Genomic DNA, 26,102 nt, shown 5'->3' with positions numbered 1-26,102 from the left:
TGTTTTTCTTTACCCTTTTTTTTAACCTTTTTATGTGTCTCTTGAGTCTCCTGTTTGATGTCCAGATTTTCTATTTAGCTCTGGTCTTTTCATCAGAAAGAGTTGGAAGTCTCCTATTTCATTATATGTCCATCTTTTCTTCTGGAAGAGAAGGCTCAGTTTTGCTGCATAGTGGATTCTTGGCTGCATTCCAAGCTCCCTTGGTTTTCAGAATATCTCATTCTGGACCCTTCAATCCCTTAGTGTTGATGTAATCAGATCCTGTGTAATCCTTACTGTGGCTCCTTGGTATCTAAATTGTTTCTTTCTGTCTGCTTGCAGGATTTTCTCTTTTACCTGATAGCTCTGGAATTTGGCCACAATATTGCTTGGTGTTTTCATTTTAGGATTCCTTTCTGGAGGGGATTGTTATATTGGGTTTTTTTTTTTAGATTTTTGCAAGGTAAATGGGGTTAAGTGGCTTGCCCAAGACCACACAGCTAGGTAATTATTAAGTGTCTGAGGTCAAATTTGAACTCAAGTACTCCTGACTCCAGGGCCAGTGCTCTATCCACTGCACCAACTAGCTGCCAGATATATATTCTTTCAATAACTATTTTGTACTCTGGTTCCATGATATCAGGGCAGTTTTCCATCACTAAATCCTATAATATTAAGTCCAGGCTTTTTTGTTCTCTTCAATGTTTTCAGGAAACCCAATGATTCTTAGGTTGTCTTTCCTGGTTCTATTCTCAAGGTTAGTGGTTTTGCCGATGAAGTATTTTACATTTTCTTCTATTTTTTCGATTTTTTTAATTTTGTTTAACAGATTCTTGTTGTCTCTTGAATTCATTAGTTTCCACAGATTACATTTTTAATAGAAATTTAATTTTCTTCATTTACCTTATGCAACTCCTTTTCCAATTGGTCAATTCTATTTTTGAAGGAGTTTTCCATTTGCCCAGGTAATTTTGAAAGAATTATTTTCTTTTTGCATTTGCCCAAGTTGAGGATTTGAGAAAATTATTTTCTTTTTGTAAATGTCCGATTGTATTTTCCAAGTATTTGTTTTCTTGTTGCAAGATTTTAATTTTCTCTTGAATTTCTTTTCCCAATATTTCCAACTGATTTTTAAACTCCTTCCTGATTTCTTCTAGGAAGTCTTTCTGGGTTGTAGACCAATTCATATTCTCCTCAGAATTTCTAGATCTCTCTCTGGGTTAGAATCTGTGCCTTCAAAGTAGCTTTCATTGGGTCCCCCTTTCCACTGGCTTGTCTTCATTTTCTAGGATCTCATGTTGAGGGAGGGGCTGGCTCACAGAGGTTTGCTTTGGAAACCCCTAGAGGCTTTGCTCACCAGGTTTAATAACTCCAAGTGGGCCAGCCAGTAGGGGTAGCTGGTTATTTTCTCTAGAGTGTCTGTGACCTTGCTTTAAGACCCTTTCCTTAAGCCTGGAGGGCATGGGGGAAGCAGCAGGGTCTGAATTATCCTTGAACAATGTGGGCTGGGCCCTGCTAGAGGTAGTTAATCTCCCTATTCAGTTGAGGGAGCTCAGCTGCCCACACCTGAGCCTGGGTGGGGGTAGGGGGTGAGAGGGGGCTGTTACTGTGTTTGTTCTGGGAAGAGGGCTCAGCTGAAAGTATGAGTTTACAGCCTGAGCTAATCTGTGTCCAGCTACACTCTGCAACTCTCTGTGCTGGAGCTCATCCTCCAGCCCCACTGGAATTCCCCATATCTCTGCTCCCACAGCCAAAAACTCTGGGGTCTTGGATCCCAGCTCCTACAGGCAAAGCCTCTGTGGCTAATCTTAGGTTAGTCCTGGTCTCATCCTGCCCCCACTGGCTCTCTACTCTCTGCCCCCAGTTCACCTATAATCTCTGGAGACAGACCTTTTGGTAGATGTTCTTCTCCTAGCTTCTCTTTCTGGGTTTTGTCAATCAGATTTCTGTTAAGAGGTTTCTTTCATATTATTTCTGAGGGGAAACCAGGAGACCTTAGCACAGTGCCTGTCTTCTCTCCACCATCTTGGCTGCCAGAAGTGCTTTTCTTCTAGATTTTTAATTATATAATGGTTTTAGCTTGTAGGCAACAACTTTCCTGAAACTACTGTCTCAATATCTTTACTGATCTCCTAGGTTTTAATAAACAAACCATCATGTCAAGAGCTAATAGGGATAGTTATTTCCTCTTTGCCTCTACTGCCTTTAATTTTATTAATTTATCTTAATCTTATATTTGCTTGGAAAGCTTCTAGTGTTTTCATTATATGAAATGCTTGCTTTTTTTCAGATAATTTTAAATATTATTTAATATGATCACATAAATTTTAGGGTTTTCTTTTTAGTATAAATGAGTTTTTTACCTTAAGATAATTGTATGGTTCTGTATATTTTTGCTTTTAATAAGTTATGTTGCTTGATTTCCTAATGCTGACCCATTCTCATATCACTATTATAAAACTAACTTATTCATAGCGTATGACTTTTTTGGAAAAAAAATTGCTGTATCTTTTTATCAACAATTTTTTTATTTAACTCAGTGTTTATTAGTGATATTAGTCTATAGTTACCTTTCCTTGTTTATCCTTCCCTAATTTAGTGTATTAGAATTACATTTGTCTCATAAAAGATATTTGGTAAAGTGCTTTCTTAATTTTTGAGGATGATTTGTGTAGAATAGGTATTAATAAATTTTTAAAGTATAGTAGAATTTGCCTGTAAATTCATAAGGACTTAATGTTTTTGTTCTTTGATTGTCCCTTTACAATTTGTTCTATTTCCTTTTCTGAAATTGGATTATTTAAGATTTCTGTTTGGTTTTCTGTTAGTTTAAGTATTTTATATTTTTAAAGCTAATCCTCTATTTTGTGATCTCAGGGTTATTTTTCCCCATGTAAGTACATAGTAAGTACAGATAATTCATTTCATTACTTTCTGTCCTCTTTTTTAGTCTGTTTAGCTAAAGATTTATCAATTTTATAAGAATTTAAAGAACCAGCTTTTAATTTTCTTATCGGTTTTGTAATATTTTTGATTTCCAGTTTCTGTTTTCTTTAATTGTCAAGATTTTATCTTGTATGTTTATTTGGGGTTTGCTTATTTGTTGCCTTTCAAATTTTTAAAGTGCATGTTCAATTCATGAATCCTCTTTTTTCTGTTTTGTTGTAACAAGACTTTATAGATTTACACTCCCGCCTACACATGCACTAGAAGTTGAACAAAAGCAGAGCTCTACACTCTCCTTTAAGAATCTAAGGGTTAACTATCTCTCCCCCAAGAACAAAAAGGTTCTAATTCTATTTGCTTGAGCCCCCATTCTGATGTCTTTCTTACAGTAAACTATACCAAAATACCTAGAAGGCTCTAAAATAGAAATCAGGGACCTACATTCTGATTTTCTGATTTTCTCTAAGCAACCATATGGGTTAGTACCAGGAAGGAAGAAGTGTACATGCTTGAAGAGGAGAGCCTTTTTGGCTAATCCTTTGTTAAATATTTTTATAGATATATAATTTTTCTTCTGAATACTGCTCTATGTTCATCTCAGAAATTTTGGTATATTTCTCATCATTATTGAGCTTTTACATGATTATTAATTTTCTAGTTCTGTTTTTGATCCATTCATGTAATTTTTTCAATTATCAAGCATTTATTTTGTTTCTCCCTCCCAATTTCTCCCTTGCATTGGGGAATGAGGGAACCTCTTATGATAAATGTATATAGTCAAGCAAAACAAAATCTAATACTGACCCATTTCAAAAAATGTGAATTCCAATTTGGTTATGGGGTGGGTGTCATGCATCATTTGTCCTCTGAAATCATGGTTGATCATTGTGCTGATTAGAGTTCTTAAATCTTCCAAAATTGTTATTTATATAATGTTATCATAGAATATTTTTCCCTAAATCTGCTCACTTCACTCTGCATCAGTTCAAATATGTCTTCCCAGATTCTCTGAAAACATATCCTTCAACATGTCTTACAATATGATAGTTTTTCATTATATTTATATAACACAATTCAATCACTCTTCAATTGATAGACATCCCTAAATTTTTGCTCCTACAAAAGAGTTATTACAAATATATATACACCTATACATACAAACAGATGTGTATATATAAATATATGTACTTGTATATATATTTGTGTGTGTTATATATAAAATAGGATCTTTTCCTCTTTATTTTTTCCCATGGGTACTTGCTTTATAGTGGTATAGTTGGGTCAAATTTGTATAATTTGTGATAACTTTTTTGTACATAGTTCAAAATTTCTCTTGAGAATGACTTGTGCCAGGGGCGGCTAGGTAATGCAGTGGATAAAGCACTGGCCCTGAAGTCAGGAGTACCTGGGTTCAAATCTGGACTCAGGTGCTTAATAATTACCTAGCTGTGTGGCCTTGGGCAAGCCATTTAACCACATTTGCCTTGCAAAAAACCTAAAAAAAAAAAAAGAATGACTTGTGCCACAGGGCAGCTAGGTGGCACAGTAGATAGTCACTGGTCCTGGAGTCAGGAAGACCTGAATTCAAATTTGACCTCAGATACTTAATACTTACTTAGCTGTATGACCTTGGACAAGTCACTTAACTCCACTGCCTTGCAAAAAACAAAACAAAAAAAATGATTGTGCCGAAAAAGTAGGCAAAGACCAACATCTCACACCTTAAACTAAGATAAAGATCAAAATGGATGCAGGATTTAGAAATAAAAGATAATTTTATAAGCCAATTAGGAGAACAAGAAATAGTTTATTTGTCAGATCTATGGAAAGGGGAGCAATTGATGACCAAAGAAGAGATAGAGAACAATATAAAAAACAAAAACTGAATAATTTTAATTACATTAAATTTAAAAGTTTTTGCACAAACAGCACTGTAACCAAGATTAAAAGGAATGTAGGAAGTTGGGAAACAATTTTTACATCTAGTATTTCTGACAAAGAATTTATTTCTAAAAAATATAGAGAACTGAGTCAAATTTATTTTAAAAGGGGGGGGGCGGCTAGGTGGCGCAGTAGGTAGAACACTGGCCCTGGAGTCAGGAGTACCTGAGTTCAAATCTGAACTCAGACACTTAATAATTACCTAGCTGTGTGGCCTTGGGCAAGCCACTTCCCATTTGCCTTGCAAAAAACCTAAAAAAAAATTTATTAAAAATAAAAAACAAACCAAGTCATTCCCCTAATTGACAAATGGTCAAATTCTCAGATAAAGATATGTTTGATTAAAGATTCAGTATTTGCTCCTACAAAATGACATGCTTACCAATTTAAAAGATTGATAATGAATTTATTAAAGACACTGAAACAAAATCATAATAACATACATGGGATAGAACATTTTCTTAAAACACAGCATAAAAAAAAAACAAAAAAAAAACCAGAGCATAAGCATATGAATAGCGACAACAATCTCACTATGATAATTAAGGTAACTATTAGCATAGAGGAGAAAGAAAAAGAAAACATCACCAATCGGGGGAGCAACAACATCTGAATCAACAGTGGCTGGGGAGTCCCTGGTTACAGCCTTCGGAGTCACGACTGGGAAACATCCCAGGCAAAGCGTACTTTCCATGGGTGAAACTCTGAGGGGCTGCTCAATGCCAGGGACTTTTAAGGGGTCCCAGACAAAGGTGGCACACTGCCAATTGGCTTATATAAGCTTTTTTGGCACTTAACCAGAACATGTAAAGAGTACGCGCATGACCATGTGAAGAGTATGTGCATGACCTGGGAAGACTTGTGGTTAAGGTTCTGAAATTAATTAAACATTGAACCACTGGGCAGGTAGCCAACCCTCCCAGGATTCAACCTCCAGGAATGGCTAGTTCCTAGAGGGAATATCTGGCACATGCAAAGACAACCAAGTTCATGCAAAGGTGATGGGGGACCTTGAGTGGGGGAACCAGCATATGGTCTTGCCCAGGATCAGAATGGGTATTAATCTTTCAAGATATCAAAACTATCTATAATCATGAAAAATTGCTTCAAATCATTATTGGTTAGAGAACTGCAAATTAAAACATATCTGAGGTACCACCACCTCACACCTCTCAGATTGACCAATGTGACTAGAAAGAAAATATTCAATGTTGAAGGGGATGTGAGAAAACTGGAACTCTAATGCATTGTTCCTGGAGTTGTGAACTGACCCAACCTTTCTGGAGAGCAATTTGGAATGATGCCCAAAGGGTAATTAGGCAAACCCTTTGATCCAGCAATATCACTATTTGATCTGTATCCTGAAGAGATCTTGAGAAAAGGTAACAATCCCACATGTACAGAAATACTCATAGCAGTTTTTTGTAGTGGTAAAGAATTACAAATTGAGGGGATGTCCATCAATTGAGGAATGGCTGAACAAATTGTGGTTTATGTATGTGATGGAACACTATTGTTCTATAAGAAATCAGAAGGGACAGGATTTCTTAAAAGCAAGGAAAAACTTGCATGAATTGATGCTGAGTGAAATGAGCAGAACCAGAAGAACATTATACATACAACTATATGGGGTGATAGTCAAACTGTGATAGACTTGTCCATTTCAGCAGTATAATAATCAAAAAAATTTTAAAAATTTGTGATGGACAATAGCATCCATATCCAGAGATGGAATTGTGGAGTTTAAATAAAGACCTACGCTTTTATTAACTTCAATTATTAAAAGTTGTCTTATGTGGTATATCATTTTTTTTCTTTCTAATGTTTTCTTTCTTCCATTTGGATTTGATTCTTTCCTTACAACATGATCAGTATGGATCTATGTTTAGCATAGGTATAATTGTAGAGTCTATATAAGATGACTTTCTATTGGAGGGAGGGGGAAGGGAAGGGAGAAAGGGAGAAAAATGTAAAACTCAAGACTTCATAGAAACAATAATTGCTAAAAGCTACTGTTGCATGTAGTTGAAAAATAAATAAATAAAATATTTTTCAAAATGACTGCCAATTCACAATTTCACCAAAAGAGCATTAATGTTTCTAGTTTCCTCAAGTCCCTCCAACAGTTGTCATCTGATGGGTGTAAGACAATCTCAGTTTGGCCTTAATATGCATTTCTTTAACTCTTAGTGGTTTGGAATTGTTTTTTATTTTTTTTTTATTTTTTTTAGGTTTTTGCAAGGCAAATGGGGTTAAGTGGCTTGCCCAAGGCCACACAGCTAGGTAATGTCTGAGGTCCGATTTGATCTCAGGTACTCCTGACTCCAGGCTGGTGCTCTTTCCATTGCGCTACCTAGCTACCCCTGAAATTATTGATAACTTGCATTTTTTCCCTTGAGAAGTCTGTTAAGATCCTTTGACTTGATTTTTTTCTATTAGAAAACAAATCTTGGGGCAGCTAGGTGGTGCAGTGGATAAAGCACCGGCCCTGAAGTCAGGAGTACCTGGGTTCAAATCCGATCTCAGACACTTAATAATTACCTAGCTGAGTGGCCTTGGGCAAGCCACTTAACCCCATTGCCTAGCAAAAACCTAAAAAACAAAAACAAAAAACAAATCTTATTCTAATATATTTGAATTCATTTTTTATATAACTTGGAAATGAGACCTTTATCATAGAAATTTGCTGCAAAGATTTTTCTCACTTGATTGTTTTTCTTATAAATTTAGCTTTATTAGACTTCTTTATCCAAAAACTTTTATATAATCAAAATTGTTCACTTAATCTTCTTTGATTCTAAATGTTCCCTACTATAGATCTGAATGGTATTCACTTCTTGCTCCTCTTAAGTTGTTTATTATTTAACTTTTATTTATAGGTCACTTATCCACTTGAAATTTATTGTTGTATATGTTATGAAGTGGTCTACACCTAATTTCTGTCATTCTGCTGTCCAGTTTCCCCTGCAGTTTTTATGAAATAAAAAACCTTACCCTAAGTCAGCTGTGGGACAAAGACAGTAGGAGGCAAAACAGATAGTTGGATGGCTGGGTGTCTCTTGAGATTCTGGAAAGTTAGTTCCTTTAGATGAATGTCATCTTTTGATAGTATTTGTTGGTATGGCACTGAATAAATAAAGTAATTTGGTAGTATTATAATATTTATATTGGTTTGGCAAATGCATGAATAATCTATATTTTAGATTCAGAATATCTTATAGTTGTATTTATATATTACCTTTGTATGTTTTGGTAGGTAGATTTTAAGTACTTTATTTATAAAAGATGATATGATATGATATTTCTACCCAACTTCCTCCCCTTTCCTAGTATACTCTTTCTTTTATATATTATTATTATATGATATATAATATGGCATACATTATAATACATGTAATATATATCATTACATATTCTGTAATCATTTTAAATGGATTTTTTCTTTCTGTCTTTTCCTATTGTTTTTTATTGTTGGTAAACAAATGCTGATGATCTATATGTTTATTTTACATCCTGTAACTTTGTAGTAGTTGTTGGACAGCTAGATGACACAATAGATAAAGCTCTAGATTCAGATTAGGGAGATTCCAGTTTGAAAATTGCTTCTGATTTATACTAGCTGTGTCATTGAACCTTCTGGAGGAGTCATTTAACTTTCTCAGCTTCAGTTTCCTCATTTGCAAAATGACTAGAAAAAAAGATTAGCAACTACCTCACAGAGTTATGGGAGTTAAACAAGATGAAATGTGTAATATACTTTGTAAGAAGTACCACTTAAGGGGCGGCTAGGTGGTGCAGTGGATAAAGCACCAGCCCTGGAGTCAGGAGTACCTGGGTTCAAATCCAGTCTCAGACACTTACTAATTACCTAGCTGTGTGGCCTTGGGCAAGCCACTTAACCACATTTGTCTTGCAAAAAACCTAAAAAGAAAAAGAATGACTTGTGCCACAGGGCAGCTAGGTGGCACAGTAGATAGTCGCTGGTCCTGGAGTCAGGAGGACCTGAGTTCAAATTTGACCTCAGACACTTAATACTTACTTAGCTGTATGACTTTGGACAAGTCACTTAACTCCACTGCCTTGCAAAAAAAACAAAACAAAAAAAATGATTGTGCCAAAAAAAGTAGGCAAAGACCAACATCTCACACCTTAAACCAAGATAAAGATCAAAATGGATGCAGGATTTAGACATAAAAGATAATCTTATAAGCCAATTAGGAGAACAAGAAATAGTTTATTTGTCAGATCTATGGAAAGGGGAGCAGTTGATGACCAAAGAATATAAAAAGAATATAAAAAACAAAAACTGAATAATTTTAATTACATTAAATTTAAAAGTTTTTGCACAAACAACAGCACTGTAACCAAGATTAAAATGAATGTAGGAAGTTGGGAAACAATTTTTACATCTAGTATTTCTCACAAAGAATTTATTTCTAAAAAACATAGAGAACTGAGTCAAATTTATTTTAAAAGGGGGGGGGCGGCTAGGTGGTGCAGTAGATAGAGCACTGGCCCTAGAGTCAGGAGTACCTGGGTTCAAATCCGATCTCAGACACTTAATAATTACCTAGCTGTGTGGCCTTGGGCAAGCCACTTAATCCCATTTGCCTTGCAAAAAACCTTAAAAAAAGAAGAAGAAGAAGAAGAAGGAGAAGAAGAAGAAGAAGAAGAAGAAGAAGAAGAAGAAGAAGAACCACTTATCCAGACAGCTAGGTGATGTGGTCGATAGAACACTGGCCCTGGAGTCAGGAGGACCTGAGTTCAAATTTGACCTCAGACACTTAATACTTACTTAGCTATGTGACCTTGGCCAAGTCATGTAACCCCATTGCCTTATAAAAACAAAGCAAAACAAAAGAAAGTGCCATGTGTATATTAACAATAATTGTTTCATAAGTTTTTCTTTTTAGATTTTTTTTTTGCAAGGCAAATGGGGTTAAGTGGCTTGCCCAAGGCCACACAGCTATCTAATTATTAAGTGTCTGAGCCCGGATTTGAACCCAGGGACTCCTGACTCCAAGCCAGGTGCTTTATCCACTACACCACCTAGCCGCCCCATTTCATAAGTTTTTAATTCTAGGCTTTGCTACACCATCATTTCATCTGCAAAAAGTATTTTTTTTTCTTTTTACCTATGCTTATTCCCTTAATTTCTTTATCCTATCTCATTCTTAAGGCTAGCATTTCTAATATATTATCTTTATGATATTTTTCTATATCAATCAACAAATGTTTTTATATGTATAGGACAACCAAATTAAGCACTGGGGATACAAAGGAAAGTACAAGAAAGTCCCTGCTTTCAAAGGGTTCATGGTCTAAAGAGATCCTCTGAATATTTTACTTTAAAATTTTGGATCAACATCATTAGGGATATTCAAGAAACTCTAAAAGAAAATCATTCATATATTTTAGAACTAAGGAAATAGTGGAAAATAGAATCAACTAATTGCCTACTGAAAGAATCCTCAAAATTAAAGCTCCTAGAACAATTATAACAAAAATTTAGTGCTTTCAGGTCAAGTATAAATAATGTAAGCAAAGATTTCAAGGAATCACAGTCAGGATTACACATAATTTATCTGACATGATTGTGAAAAAGTAGAAAACTTGAAATATCATATTCCAGAAGTCAGAGAAAATACTCTTACAACCAAGAATAATTTATCTAGCAAAACTGAATATAATCATGGAGATAAAATGTATCTTTAATGAAATAGAGGATTTACCAATAATTCCTTAAAAAAAACAGAGCTTCATAGAAAACTTCAAGCACCAGAATTAGGAGAAACATAAGAAGGTAAATATAAATGAATCATAAAGGACTAAACAAGGATAAATTACATATGTTCTAATATGGAAAGATGGTATGTGTTCCCTTTGAACCTTATCATCATCGGGGTCATGGAGGATTTCTAATTAGACAAGACCTAAGAGTGGTTCTGTTAGATCTTGATGATCTTAAGAATAAAATGGAAAAAGAGAGGAAGAAGAGTATATTTGGAGAGGGGAAGGAGAAGAATAGAAATAAACATTTCCCTCAAAAGTATATCAAGAGGAAAAGGGAAAAGGTAGAAAGGGAAAAATAGAGGGAGGATAGTTTAAAGGGGGATTAGTCCTAAGTAAGATAAATTCTAAGGACATTTGTACTTTTCTATTTTTTTAATCAGTATCAAATAATTTTTATGATTAGTTTCATATTATAAGTGAATTCTACAATTGCTACTTCTCTTTATACTTTTAAAAGATCATTTTTCTTGAAATTCTAGAATTCTGTTCTTTCAATTGAATTTTGTTAATATTTTGTCTAGCTTTCTAATTTACCTCCATGGATTTTATAAGTATAGCAGTAAATCATTAATTTGAGTGATATCATAACTGCTATTATTATTTGCATGGCCCAACCATGTCCAATGAGTATTCATAGTTCCAATTATTAAAAGCCATTCCTTATTTCTTTTAAAATGTTTTATAATTGTTTTTTATCTTAATTTTGCCTTGAGAGTTTGACTCCCACATATTTTATGCATTTTTAAGTTCATTTCAAGTGTTCGTGTTTGTGTTTCTATAGTTACTTCCTGACTTTTGTTATTATTATTATAAAAAAAATACTATAGGGCAGCTAGGTGGTACAGTGGATAGAGCACCGGCCCTGGAGTCAGGAATACCCAAGTTCAACTCTGGTTTCAGACACTTCATAATTGCCTAGCTGTGTGGCCTTGGGTAAGCCACTTAACCCCATTGCCTTGCCAAAAAAAAACAAAACCCTAAAAATATACTATTGATTTTTGTGAATTTATTTTGTGTCTTTCTGTTACTCTGAAGTTATTGTCAGGTTCTTTGCTGATTTGCTAGGATTTTATAAGCAAATGATTATGTCATCAAATGGATGATTTGGGCTCCTTTTTTTCTGGTATTTATATTTGTAATTCCTGTCTTGTTGCTATTGCTAATATTTATATGACTGTATCAAATAATACTGGGGGAAAGAAGAATCTTCCATTTATTTGGAAAGTTTTCAATGCTACTATGTTACAGATAATGTTAGTACTATCAAATGGTTCTGTATCAGGAATAGATGTATTTTTATGATAAGAAATGACACTGAAGAAGATGCTTTGTTATAACATTCTAAGATCCATTAAATTTTTCCAACTCACTTATCACTGATACCATTTGCTTTGTCTCTCCCTATTAGAATATGAACTCCCTTAAAATGAATACTATTGTTATCAACAGAACTTTGCACATAATAAACAATTTATGTTTTCTTATTCATTCTTTCATTTCTTATAGCTAGGAAATATTTCTCAGATGTTTGTATTTATAAATGCCGTTGTTCTAATATCATCAAGTGTTAGAACATTGTAGGTTCACCTAAATGAAAAATAACTCATCAGGATTTAGGCTTATTATCCACATAGGAAGAACCAAGCAGAGGAAGAATGCCTAGTTTTTATCCTATTAGATTAAACAATCTGTGGAATTGATCAATCAATCAATCAATTAGCAATTAACCAATTTATTAAGTGCCTTCTATGTGCCAAGGATATGGGGGCACAAAGGCAAAGATGAAATAACTTCTGCCCTCAAAGAGTTCACAATTTAATGGAGAAAAAGCATTCACATCGGTATATTTTACAGTACTTGGTCAGTTGTTATGTACAGACAGTGGACTGAAACCAGATTTGACTAGGAAGAGAATGAACTAGATTGCCTTTGGAAAACAGATCAGTACTTTTGGGGTGAGGGCAGAGGGAATGGGATTTAGTGATTTGCTCAGTGTCTCACAGCTAATAAGTGTCAAGTGTCTGAGAATGGATTTGAACTCAAAATCTCCTGACTCCAGAGCCAGTGTTCTATTCACTGATCCACCTAGCTGCCCCCTGCTCAGTGCAGAGCCTTTTGAGATCTTTTTATATCAATATTGTTTCAGTGATGCTATGATGTAGATTGTGAATCATTGAACACCACAGTGTCAAGAAATTTAAGTTACATGTTATTCAAAGGACAATGGAGAAGTATCTGCTCTGTGTATTATGGATAAAATTATCAGTGCCAGAGCCAGAACCAGATATTTAGGAACCAAGGAGGATTTAATGAATTTTCCTGCAAATTCATTCATGCAGGTGGAGACTCCATGGAGGGAAAAAAAGAACAAAACTTATGCAGTTTCAATTTAGGCAGGAGGTGAATTGGGTATGATGGATAGAATGTTGGGCCTGGACCAAGAAACCCCATCTTCCTGAGTTCAAATATGGCCTCAGATACTAGCTGTATTAGCTTGTTTGCCTCAGTTTCCTAATCTATAAAATAAGCTGGAGAAGGAAATGACAAACCACTGTAATATCTCTGCCCAGGAAACTCCAAATGAAGCCATGAAGAGTTGGATATGACTGAACAAGATTTGGGTATAGGATACCTCTGAACTGGTATTGCTAGGACCTTGCAGGGCAGGAATAGGGGAGATGGCATCCCTTGATTGATTGGAAAGGACCTGTCACTGGAGCTAGTAACAAAACTTCTTCAGATTACTATCTTGAATAACCCTGTCCAGTTAGACAAGACAATCACAGATATTTGCTGTTTAAGCAGAAAAGGAGGTGGGGGGGGGGGGAGGATAATGGGCGGCAATACAGATTAGGGTTAGAGGAAAGAAAGCAACTTCAGACAAAATGGAATTGCTTTTACTTTATTGGCTATCTACAATGTGAAGAGGCTACAGCATATTGCCAAAGAAGAATTTTTAAAGATAAATGTGTAAAGGATGCCATCAGAGTCAGTAAATATTTATTAAGTACTTAATATACCCAAGACACTGTGTTAAGTGCTGAGGATACAGTTCTTAAGGAGTTCATAATCTAGTGGAAGAGACAACATGCAAGCATCTATGTACAAACAATGTATAGCAAATAGGAAATAATCCACAGGGTTGGGGGGTGGGGGTGGGGGGTTCCTAAAGTTAAGTGAGAGATTGGAAAAAGCTTCCTTTAGAAGGTAGGATTTAAGCTGGGACTTGGAAGCCAGAGAAGCCTGGAAATGGGCAGGAAGAGGGACAACATTCTGGCAGGAGGTCTGTGAAATGATAACTAATAAAAATGACTGGAGTCGGAGTACTTTGTGAAAGGAAGAACAAGGAAATTGTGTCACTGGATCGAAGAATTCATGGTGGGGTGTGAAAATAGTGGAAAGGTAGTGGTTAGTGGCTCAGAAAGGGCTTTGATTAAAAGAGAATTTTATATTTGATTTGAGAGATGATAAGGAGTCACTGGAATTTGTTGAGTAGGGATGTCACATAGTTGAACCTAGGCTTTATAAAAATCATTTTGATTATTGAGTGGAGAATGGACTAGAATAGAGAAAGACTTGTGGCAGGGAAATCAAGCATTAGGTTATTGCTATAAGGAAAGGAGGACCTGCATCAGGGTGGTGGTAGTATCACAGGAGAGAAATTGGAGAGTTGTTATAAAGGTGAAAGCAAAAGGTTTTGGCAACATATTGGTTATGGAGGCAAGATATAGTGAGGAGTCAAGTTTAAAAATCTAGGTTGTGAACCAGAGGGACTAGAAGGATAGTGGCATCCTCCACAGGAACAGGGACGTTTTGAAGTGCAGTAGGTATAGGAGGGGAAAATAATGAGTTCATTTTTAATTTATATTTTCAGATATCTATGGGACATCCAGTTGGAAATATCTAGTAGGAAGACAGAGATTTAATATTGGAAATAAGCAAAGATGTTAGGTCTGGTTAAATAGATTTGATAATTGAGATAATTGAGCATAGAAATGATAATTGAATCCATGACAGATGATAAGATCATCAAGTGAAATAGGATAGAGGGAGAAAAGAAGAGGGACAGAGTTCTGTAGGATACCCCAAAATGGAGCCTATCTAGACAGATAGGACCAAGAGAGAATAGTGTCCTGAAAACCCTAGGGAAGAGAGTTTCAAGAAGAGGGTGATTGTCAGTCAATGATTCAAGGAAGTTGAGAAAGACGAGGAGTGAATAAAAGCCATTGGTTTTTGACAATTAAGCTATCACTGGTAACTTTAGAGAGAGTGCTTTTATTTAAATGCTGAGATCAGAAGCCAGCTATAGAAGAGTCAGAAGAGAGGAGGTAGAGGCACCTATTGTAGATGGTCTTCCCAAGGATTGTAGGCATTAAAGGGAGGAGAGCTATAGGACATTAATTAGTTGGGTTGGGAAGATAAAGGGAGAATTTTTTTTTGAGGATGAGGGAATCATGGATGTTTTTGTAGAAAGGAGGGAAGCAGCCAATAGAGAGGGAAAGATTGAATGTAAGTGAGATGATGAGAGAGAGGTCAGGCTGCTGAAGGAGATAGGATGGAAGCATGATAGCAGTGTGAGACAAGAGGAGATAGTGGATGAAATGTGAGATATGGAGGGAAGAAAAGGGATCTCTCAGTTAATGTTTTTAATTTCTTTCAGTAAAATATGAGGCAAAATTCTCTATTGAGAGGGTGGGAGGAACAGAAGCTATAGGAGGCTTGAGGAAGGATGAAACGTTTTGGAAGAGTGAGTCAATAAAGAAGGTACAGAAGGATTATCTGACTGCAGTGAGACTCTTTTAACGTTATGTTTCATCATTTTGTAGTGACCTTAGTCAAGATGGTTCCATGATTTTTTCCTACCTTCATTCAGTAGGCGAAGGAAGGCATGAAGGCTGTGGATGTGTGAATGATTTAAGGCTGAGACTCAGCAGGACATAACCAAGCAATGTGATAAGTTGGCAAGGAACTCAAGAGAAGATAACTCTTTCACTAAGAAATCAATATAGTGAAAGGAGAAGGCTAGTGCATGGGTGATAGTTGGGAAGAGATCTGCAGTCAGGGATTGGGCATCATGGTGTGCACAGAGAACAGGGTTTGGCAACAAAAGGCAAAGGAGGGGTGGAAATCCAATAAACTGTAAACAGAAAGGTAATTTCAGTGTTTATGATGTAGACATGATACAGTGATGGGTGAAATTATTTAAATTGTTAAACTAGGAAGTTAGAGTATTAGAGGGAGTACCCTTACGTATATTGAAGTCTCTTAATATGAGGAGTTGGGGGAGAGACTAAGATTGAGTGCCTTGGAATTGAATTTGAGGAAGAAAGGGGAGTACCCTGGAGGTCTATAGACAACAACTACCAGGATTTTGATTGGACAGTGGATGTGAATTATATGAACCTCAAAGAAAAAGAAATTACTGAATAATAATGGTAGGGGGTGAATCTGGATATGGTAATGGGGAATATAGAGTATTCTAACTCCCTGATCTCAACCAGAGCATTGGTGGCAAGTATGTAGGTAGAAGAAACCAGTGCTGGAAAGAATAGACATGGAGTCTGAGTCATCAGGAGATATCCAGGTCTCTATGAGAGTCAGAAGATGGAAGGACTGGAAAAAGAAGTGATTTAAATTGAAAGCAAATTTGTTTCTTCTATAGTATTACAAAGGATACAGTCAGAGGGGTAAGTAGCTGTTTATTGGAGGCTTTAGAAAGGGGAAAGATGAGGGGAGTGAGAATAAGAAACCAGAAGAGTAGTAGTGTATCTAGGAGAGAAAGGCAGCCTGATCATGGAGGGAAGATGAGTATTAAGCTTCTGCAAGACTGTGTAATCAACTAAACTTCTGGAGAAAAATGTATACTACCCACTTTTAAATTTAATCTGCATTAACATTTTCTCTTATCCCTTTCTTAAGTTTAGGTGATCAATAAAACAATAAATGAAGTTCTGATTTCTCATGAGCTGGATAAAGTTAGCTCCAGCATGCCCCTGAACCTACAAAATGTATATAAGTTCCATTGGTATGGAACAGGGTCAAGATACCCTCACTGTGTTGGGTGAACCCCATGGAAGATTTGTGGACAAAAGTCAAAGAGGATGAACAAGTGTTAATGGGTTGTTATCTGAATTATGCCAAAATTGGTAAGCTACAGAAGAGTTTTGAAAACTGAATTTTATGTGGTTCATTAAGGCAGAAATACTTGTTCTTGTTGCAAAGATTTATTTGCACTAATAGAACTATGAATAACTGCCTTCTCTTATTAAGCCAGAAGGTGGTGCTCAAACTCCATTATCTGGGATCCCCTGCTTTGACGGGTAGGGTTTGCAATACCTAAGATACAGTCCAATTCCCTTATTTTATAGATGAGAAAACTGAGGCCCAGGTAGATGAAAAGTGACTTGTTCAGAAGTAGTTAAGAAATAAACCTGGATTTATACTCATGTCATCTGATTCTAAATCTAGGACACTTAAGAGAAAGGGGTAAAGATGGGAACTGGAGGAGTGATTTCATTGGTGAAAGGATCTCTTCCATGAAGTGTAGGTTGTCAGTTTCTCTGCATCTTATAGTCTTAGAAGATATTTTCATTCTTAGACTAATTTTAAGCATAATGTGAGGCTCAACATAGTCATCAAAATATTTTAATCCTTAAAGAAGCCTTTTAAACACTGATGCCCTGTGACTTATAGACACACTACAATGTCCATTCTAACTCCCAATCTCCCTCAACCTTTTCAAAACCTCCTAAAATTAGATGTTTAATTATGAATCTGCAAAGCTACTTTTATACACTCCCAATCAGGTAGAATTTGCATTGGTTGAGAATTTGAGAATGTCCAGAGAGGCCAGCTCCAAGATGCTCAGCAAATGATGGGAGAAATGCATGTGTCAGTTATTATTATCATCTAATTTGGATTTATTCCCAGGATACAGAAACTGGTCTAGTTGGGGTTCTCTTTAGGAAAACTTTTTTTTTCTTCAAAGCCAGGATATATTTTCAAATCATGAAGGTAATGCAAAGTAGTATTAAATATTTCCCAAGTTTTCTTTCCTTATCTTGCTGTGATCAATATTTGTTGATCCTGTGGCATGTTGGCAGGGAACAGTGTGCAAGCAAAGGTGCTATAAAATGGGTATTATAGTATATTCGGAAGAGTTCAAATCTTGACTCTACAACATACTGTGTAATTTCTCCTCTCAGCCTCAGTTTCCTCTTCTATAAAAGATAATATTCATGCTATCTTACAGAAATCTCCAGAGAGCATTGTATAAACTTTAAAACCTCTACCCTAGAAAATATTTTCATATAAAAACAATACTAGAATGTTTAATATCAAATGATCTGTAAAGACAGTACAACAAAAAAAGGATAGTGGTGTGATATATAGTGTTTGCCATAGTCCATTTTAGCTCTATTTTTAAACATCTTATACTTTGGAAGCGGTACTTTCACCTCCTTTCCAGGGCAATTGCTTTATAGCTAACTTCTTCTTTACCTCTTTCAGACAGCACCTCTCCCAGGGGAAAGTTTTCAGAGAAATAGGAAAAAGAGAGAAGTGGGGAGCTTCACTGTGTCCAATACCCAACAGGGAATAAGAGTTAACACCTAATGCTGCTTTTCTTGGTCAGGAAGAATAGGAATTTCAGAATTAGGGTTATATAAGGGAAACCAAATAGCAAACCTTAGTCGCATAATATAAGTACCATAAAATGTCATCCTCTTCATTCCTTTTAAGAAGAGGAAAGAGAATAGCATGGTGACTTAACCAAGTCCTGTTCAATCACCCTGCTGTGACAGTGTCTAGCCAGCAGAGGGAAACCGTCTTCAGAAGATAATGATGTCCTCTTGCTTAATAGTTGTAATTTGGATTGATCATTGAAGCTAGTTTATAACACAAGGCTTGGTTTCTCCCTTGCATGCCTACTGTCTCTTCTCCCAATTCAAGGCTTAAACCAGAGTTGTCAATTACTCCTAGATTGTGCCGTTTTATAAGAGATCAAGTCTAGCTTTCTTGTTATTCCATTCTTCCCCACCACTGGAGCCCTAAATGGGTGATATCATTTTGTGTCAAGGGCAAAGAAAGGTAGGCACTTGTACAGACTCTGTGGCACCATCCATAGACCTGTTCAGTCCACTGAAAGAGACTTCAGGTGATGCTCCCCAGAAAGGACCAACCCTTTTCCCCTCAATACTTCCTAATCACAGAGGAGTTACCTCCCCATAGGAAGTAATGTATTTTTTGGAGATTTCAAATTGCTTTTATAAAACAGCAGTCTTCCAAACTTTGCAAACAATGGCATGAACTTACAATAGCTATCATCAATAATTTCTATAGTTTACACAAATTTCTCCTTACCCTTTTATCTCCTTTAGCGAAGCAAGAAGCTAAATGGGCTCAAGATTTATTTAATGGTTTCACAACTACAGAAGTTGGGTGCAGATAAACGACTATATATTAAATAACCTGAATGAGTGAGCTGGATGAGAAGGAAGAATACTAAAAGAAGCCTGTTGTCATAGCCTTTTCTTAAGTCTTATTACATACTAACCCAATTCTGATAGAGAAACAAGTCAGTTAAAGAGCAGCCAAAATTTAATCAATCACATAGCAGTTCTTTCACAAGTTTTGTCAGGGTTCTACAACTATTTTTTGAAATTAAAACTGTTTCTACACTGTTTTTCCTAAATTCCCTCCCAGAAAGGTAGCAGCTAGCTACATTGAAGCAAATTTTATTCTAATTGAAAATGAAACATTCTTAGTTTCATAGCTCTTATAATATACTTATATTAAACTAAAAAGAAATGCTAAAGCCTCTCACATCTTAATATACTAATGAAGATCAAGGGAAAATTCTGAGCTAATTTCTGTAGTCTTTACAGTTAAGCAACCTTTTGCCCCCTACTGATTCAGGAGTGTGTGTCTCACACATGATAAGATTTGCTCAGGATTATATTTCCAATCTTTATTAGAGGCAAGATAGGAAGAGAGGAGAATAGAGGGTTAAGAGTGGAATGAGATTCAAAAGTCATGCAGATATTGGATATTCACTTCAAGCATGTTTTATTAATCATATACATTCTACATAAATTTGAACTTGTATTTATTTGAATTTAATTATGACATAAACATAATAAAAATCAAAGCACTGGTCCTCCGAAATAAAGCAGGCAATCACCATTCAATAAACACACTTGATTTATTTTGTATAAAAGGGTTAAGTTTACAACTAAACTTTTATAAAAAGTTTAGCATGATTAAGTACATCATTACACTTTTTGCAGAAATGTACATCTCTGCCACTATACAAGAAAACTCTAATTAAAGAGTTCACAAGGTTTCACTCAATATATATATATATATATATTTATATATAAATATATACACAGCATTCAGTAGGCTTTGTCAAAAAAGGTAATTTCTGACCAAAAGACTTCATTTAAAGTAACTGAACACTGGATCCTTCTAGTACTCACGCTCCACCTTTGAAAAAAGGCAAAGTCTGCTTAAAATGGGCAATTCCTTGTGAGTTTTAACGTTTCGCTCCCCATGGTGGGAATAGTATATAAAGAAAACCTTCCAACTGCAGAAAGGGCATTTAAAAGTCTCTTCATAAATAACTAAAATCAGTCCAGGTCATAGAACACGCTGGGGTGGGGGTGGGGTGGGGGTATTCATGCTCAATTTTTCTCTCTCTTTTTTAAAAGGTCCATTTAACTTGATGTTGACCTCCCTCATTACATGGTTGAAAAATAAAGTTCAGCGCCTGAAAAGATCCTGTAGATTTTTTGTTGTTGTGCAAAAAAAAGAGTCGTGAACACCTGCAAAAGATTGAGAGAGGAGAGAGGCATGTTTAGGAGAATGTAACATAAGGGCAGAGATCCGGACAGACTGGCGCCAGGGAGGAAGCCACAGTTTGAACATTTAACCAAACACTCAAAGATTGGGCAAACCCTGGCGTCCAGATGCAACACACACACTGCCTCAAAAGCGCAAATTAAACATTAAAATAGCAGACACTCGGGAGAAAAAACTTCACAATCCAATCACTTATTTGGATCTCCAGAGGCGCCAGTCTGCCTCTTATAGCAATTATTTGATTAAAAACAGTCACTTATTTGACTGATAGAAAAGACAATCCCACATCACCAGATTTCAGGGGCAGGACAGTATCTCCGTTACCCCAACTCCCAAAAGGGTTAGTTTTAGGGAAGCTGAGTCCACCATGGAATTTCTGACATTAAATTCATTTCCAGGAAGGTTAACACTTCAAATAATCCGAGTAACAGAAGAAAACAAACTAGACACAAATTCCTTCCATAGGCCAGCACACATTTCATTTGAACCACTATCACAGTGAATTGCAGACGTGATTTTTAAAAAAGGAAATTTTCGGTTTGGTCAGCAATGAAACGGGCATTTCCAGGGTGTTAGAAGCTCGTTATTTTTACTGAGATTGAATGAACATCTACTGACAACAGTTTTCGTTTCTAAAGTAAAATTCCAGGATCTTCAGAATCAAATAGGGAAAAAGTCACCAGGCATAACATTTCGCCATTCAGTTACAGAAGCTACAAACACTCACCATATATTTAGCCACAGAGTGCTTTGCTCTCATTTGACATTAGCTCTGAGGGGAATTCAGAAGCCTGTAAGCGGGGGAAAAAGGGGGAGGGAAGAATGGAAGGACAATGTTAGCATCTAATATGTGAAAACCTCATAAAGTTATTCTAACAGAACTTCCAGTACCATTTCACAAATCTATGACAATTCGGATTTACAAACATACGGTGTAACGTCTCGAGAACTTACAGACCAATTCAATCTATTTTAAGTTATTTCAAATAACCAACAAAAACACTTAACACTAATGTCCTAATTGTCTCAATCGTGGGGTTGTTAGTGACAGCCAGAACCAGAAATTATCTTCATAGGAACTGGCCAAAGTGGAGTGGGGAGGGGGTTGTGGTAGAGAGGAACCACGGGCAGACATTTACCTGTAAGGAAAGGATGCTGATGTCTGTGTTTAAAGTGGTCAGAGGTGTCCTAGAAGATGGATTTTGTCCCGGCCTTTGGTGATGAAGGCTGACGATGCTGGGATGCGAGTCTAGAGCTATTTGCAGGTCCAAGATGTAGTCAATAACATGCTGCAGGATTTCCATCTTGCTTACTTTCTTGTTCTGGGGGATGCTGGGCACCAGCTCCTTCAATTTGGAGTAGCAGTCGTTCATGTTATAGAGCAAACTCATAGGATCGTCCACCGGGGTTTTGCTACGGGAGATACCCAGGTTGTGGTCGGACAGGCTGTTTTTCCTGACAGATCTCACAGGACTGAAGGCTTTCATGTTGCACGCACAGCACGGCGAGGGAAGGGTCGCTTCTAGCGTTCTGCCTGCCTGCAGCAGCCTATCCTCCGCGGCTCTACCGGAGCAGCTCTGGGCTCAGAATGAAGCTGTCGGCTGTCGGGGCTGCTTTTATTCCAACACACTAGGACTACCAAATCCAATTTCTCTCGGCTATTATTGGTGGAACTTAACTTGTCCATCAGTCTAGAGGGATGCTGCCATTGGTGGGAGTGAAAGCTCCAAGAACGTTCAGTCCTTCCGCGTTCTAAGCCAATCTTCTCGAAGTGGGGGGCGTGGTCAAGGGAGCCCAGCTGGGGTGGTAAATACTGTACGTTTGCCACCGAGCCCTGGAAAAGGAGGAAGACCGTAGGGGAAAGGAGATTAGGCAGAAACGGCTTTAGAAAAATTTTAAATGTGCTTTCTTGAATGTTAATTCCAGTGATTAAGTGGTTAGGAGCATACAAACCCTAGTGAATTTAGAAATAGAGTATGCCATAATGGCCTTTCCATACGGATCTTTTGAGCTTAAAGTTGTAATGACTGAAAGTTTAGTGTAGGGAAGTGGAATCCAAAGGAGAATGTAACAAATGCAATACCATTGAGAAAAAGGAAAAGTATTTTAGCAGCGATAGCAAATAATATTGCCCCTGAAAACTGATGCTTAAAAGCATCTACCTTTAAAAAGGTAGATGACTGCGCTACGAATGGTGCTCTTTAAAGTACATTTGAAAACAAAGTTGGTAGGGCACACACTGAGAGTCGTTTAATTTGGGACCGCGTAAAGCTGAAGCTAGGTAGGAGGTATTGTAGAAGTGGTGAAATAAACGTGTAACTGAAAACTTGCTCTCGATCCTTAGCCAGAAAGCTCAGAAAACTAGAGCTCTTCAAAAGACATTTTGTTTTCCCCTTGGTGAATGGGGCTGGACTATTTTAAATGATCATGTTAATCGGAAATCATTAAGTAAATTTGCATATTGGAACTACATTTACATACGTTGCCCTTGAAAGCTTGCTGGTCTGCTCCCTCCAGGGTAAGTGGCTTACTACTGTAATTAATTATGCACCAATAATTGTTTGTGGTGACACTTCTCCTTGCTCTTGTACTTCATAAGCACTGTGACAGATAACTATTTCTGTAGCCAAGGATAAGTATCTTCCAAAAGTATTTAATTTTTTTGAAAAGACAGCTTGTTTGCGGATTTTTGAATTTTTAAAAACACTGCATTGAATCTAACTACCCCTTTTTTTACTTTTATTGAAGCCCTAATTAAGAAATTGTCTGTACTTATATGAGCAGACCAAAAGAGAGCATCTGATTTTTTTATGTTTTGCAATTTAATTTATTTCTTTAGGGTTCGGTAATGAATTAGAGAAGATCAATAGACCTCTGAGAAATGTAATTTAAGCAAACAAGTCTAAAGCTTATCAAATTTGATCTGTTACGGATCTGCATCACACTACCTTGAGGAAAAGATATAACTAATGGTTGTATGCAATATTGTAAAATATAGACACATTCCTCCCTGTCGTCTACACACACACACACACACACACACACACACACAAACATAAACATACACACCTTCCCTTAATGTTGACTTCCTCAGCTGGTGAAGGAAGATATCAGAATTCTCTTTTGCTCACTGGTGTGGTACTTGAACAATGTGACTTTTTGTTCCCTGGGTTTTTAATCTGGAACTGAATTGTACCTGGAATAATTCAGATCATTTCAAGTTTTGGATGGGGAGGAGGGAGGAGGAGTTGGATGACTCCTAGTATTGTCGAAAAACTGCCACAAACCAGTCAAGAATTATAGATAAGCAAATGAAAGACAAATTCTTCCTGAATCCTGTCGTTGCAACATTAAAATAACAAAATTTTGACTGATTTTAAATCAAGGAGTGATTTATGACCATAACTTCACTACATTTTACCTCTTTAAGGCAATGATTTAATGCAGGTGTTAAGTGTCCTATGACTGCCACAAGGGAACAGATTTTTTTTTTGTATTGACACTTTTTTAGTGGGTGGTGTTATATTTTTAATTTCAACATATTTAGGTTTGTGGAATTTTGAAAAAATTCTTTTTGGACAGTGGAAAAATATGAACTTGACATATTCTTAGTTCTTTTCCAAGGATGATGCCTGTCTCCATCAGTCAGCCTCATTCTAACAGTGGTTCTGTTATTTGGTGTGAAATTTGTTGGGTTTGTTGTTGTTACCTGAAAAATTGATTAGGTCAGGATACTCCCCAGATGATCCTTTTGAATTAATACAGGAAAACCTGTATGTGCTTAAAGTTTTAGAAAAGTTTCCAGGCTGACTGTACAGAACTGACACTGATCAACAACCTAATTTTATATTTTGAGAGGTGTCACGAAGTCGTAAAAGTAAGTGATAAAAATAACCACCGAGTAATTTAGTTACAGGTTTATCTCCCAGAGGTATCAATGTTAGAAGATCTTTTAAATTATGTTAGAAAAGTCTTGATGGACCATTATTTTCTATGCAGATTACAATGAATAAAAAAATCCTTCCATTTAGGCATATGTGTTTGCATTTGAAGACTCCAAAGTCCAAATGATCCCAGCTGGAAGAGAGGGTCTTGGAATGACTAAAATTTGTATGTGGCAAAAAGGTGTGAAGAGTTTCCTGTGGGGTGGTAGGTGTTTTTCCCCCCCCCCCTCCTCATTAAACACAGTATATACCCTCAATCCCAGGGGTTCTGGAAGTCCCCTTTATATTTTAAGACTTGTTCATTTGTCCTATATCTTTATTTCAAATACTATAGTTGCTGCTAACATCTGTGTCCAGGCCACTTCTGCTCTAATCAGAAGCAGCTCTCTGTTGGGTGCTCAGGCAGCCATAGCTCATGCATTGCAAGGGGCTGGGGGAAGGAGGCGGCCTTGCAATTGCTGTGTGATGCAATGTGATTGGGGGGGGGGGGGTGAGGGGCAAGGGAGATGCGGGGAGGAGGGGGGGCAAATTCTCAAGGTCCTTTTTGCACATCTGGCGCAATTGGGATTTCTCTCCTTTCTTCCCCCTGGTTTTGTTCTCACAGCTGTGTCCATTTCGCCTGTGACCCCCTGAGTGATCCCTGACAGGTGATGAATTGGCAGCAGCAGCCACAGCAGCGAGCAGCCCGGGCCGCTGCAGAGCCGGAGCCGCGAGCCCCGGAGCAGACTCTCTGGCGCCAGGCGCGTGACGCCGCCCATTCACCGCCGCCCTCCAGCCTTGTCCTCGCGGCGCCGCTCAGGCGGCTGCCACGGCAACCGGGGCTGTCAGTCAGCGGGCTCTCCCAGCTGATCAATGCCTCGGAGACAGGGGCAGTTTCATGCCTCACCTCGGCCCTTGGCTGCTCCAGGGCCAGCAAGCACCTGCAGCCAGTTGCATGGCTTAAGTTACGAGTTATTTGTGGGAGGGAAAGAAAAAGAGAGAAGAGAGAAATCTTCCTTTGCAATGAGTTTACTGAGGGGAAAAATGGTAAGAAGCATAATGTAATTCAGATTTTGCCAAAATGAAATATTTTGACTCCCCCCCCCCCCAACTAGACTGTTAGAGTGGAAGGCTGGAAGGTGGGTTAAAAAAGGTTGCTTTTCTAGCAAATGCTATTTTTTCCCTTCTCACAATGGGTGACTGATCCCAAGGCGCCTAAAGATATCCTTAAAGGGTTTTCTTTCTCTTCTCGAGTCTTTCCCTTAGGAATTGCAGATTTTACAAAATGCCATTTTATTTTTCCATAAGAAGCCCGTGAGGAAGGTTGTCCACCGCCCCCCCCCCCCCCACGACCCTCCTCCGCTTCTCTCCCTGAGGCTTTTCCTTTACCCCTCCAGCGACTTTAGGGCAGTATGCCAGAAGTGGGAATAAGCCAGTTTATACCCCTCATTACCACTACAAAGTGAACGTCCAGATTTAGTCCAAAATGAAGACAGCATTTTAAACCAAAAAAGATAAAGAATACAGAAACTTAAGGACTGCTTGTTGAGTCTTCCTCGGTCTTTGGTTTATCTTAAAGGAAAGTTCCCCATTAAGAAGCAGATGCAAACATTCCCATACAATTTATGGCATCCTGAATCCTCTAAGATCTCCAACTGC

General features: G+C 37.2%; 1 protein-coding gene and 1 long non-coding RNA gene across 2 annotated transcripts; one reads left to right on the top strand and one right to left on the bottom strand.

Annotated features, from left to right (window-relative positions):
* Nucleotides 1–15,840: 15,840 nt before the first annotated feature.
* ID2 (inhibitor of DNA binding 2) lies at nt 15,841–22,121 on the bottom strand. The gene is made up of 3 exons (XM_074209611.1): nt 21,660–22,121; nt 21,248–21,311; nt 15,841–20,483 (listed from the first exon to the last, which is right to left on the bottom strand). Exons 1-2 carry the CDS (start codon nt 22,005–22,007, stop codon nt 21,255–21,257), a joined length of 405 nt encoding a protein of 134 aa, XP_074065712.1. The 5' UTR covers nt 22,008–22,121; the 3' UTR covers nt 15,841–20,483; nt 21,248–21,254.
* Nucleotides 22,122–22,351: 230 nt separating this feature from the next.
* LOC141504548 (uncharacterized) lies at nt 22,352–25,142 on the top strand. The gene is made up of 3 exons (XR_012473411.1): nt 22,352–23,038; nt 24,552–24,669; nt 25,069–25,142. It is a non-coding gene; the product is annotated as an uncharacterized LOC141504548 (long non-coding RNA).
* Nucleotides 25,143–26,102: the final 960 nt, after the last annotated feature.

This window comes from Macrotis lagotis, chromosome 1 (assembly GCF_037893015.1).
Source record: "Macrotis lagotis isolate mMagLag1 chromosome 1, bilby.v1.9.chrom.fasta, whole genome shotgun sequence".
In the NCBI taxonomy this organism is placed as follows: domain Eukaryota; kingdom Metazoa; phylum Chordata; class Mammalia; order Peramelemorphia; family Peramelidae; genus Macrotis; species Macrotis lagotis.
This window is presented reverse-complemented; position numbering and strand designations above follow the sequence as displayed.

Excerpts from the sequence above, each read along its gene's own strand:
- ID2 (XM_074209611.1), bottom strand. The coding sequence starts at position 22,007 with ATGAAAGCCTTCAGTCCTGTGAGATCTGTCAGGAAAAACAGCCTGTCC. Across the intron at positions 21,312-21,659 it reads TCAGCATCCTTTCCTTACAG|GCTTCTGAATTCCCCTCAGA; the intron begins GTAAATGTCTGC and ends CCCCGCTTACAG.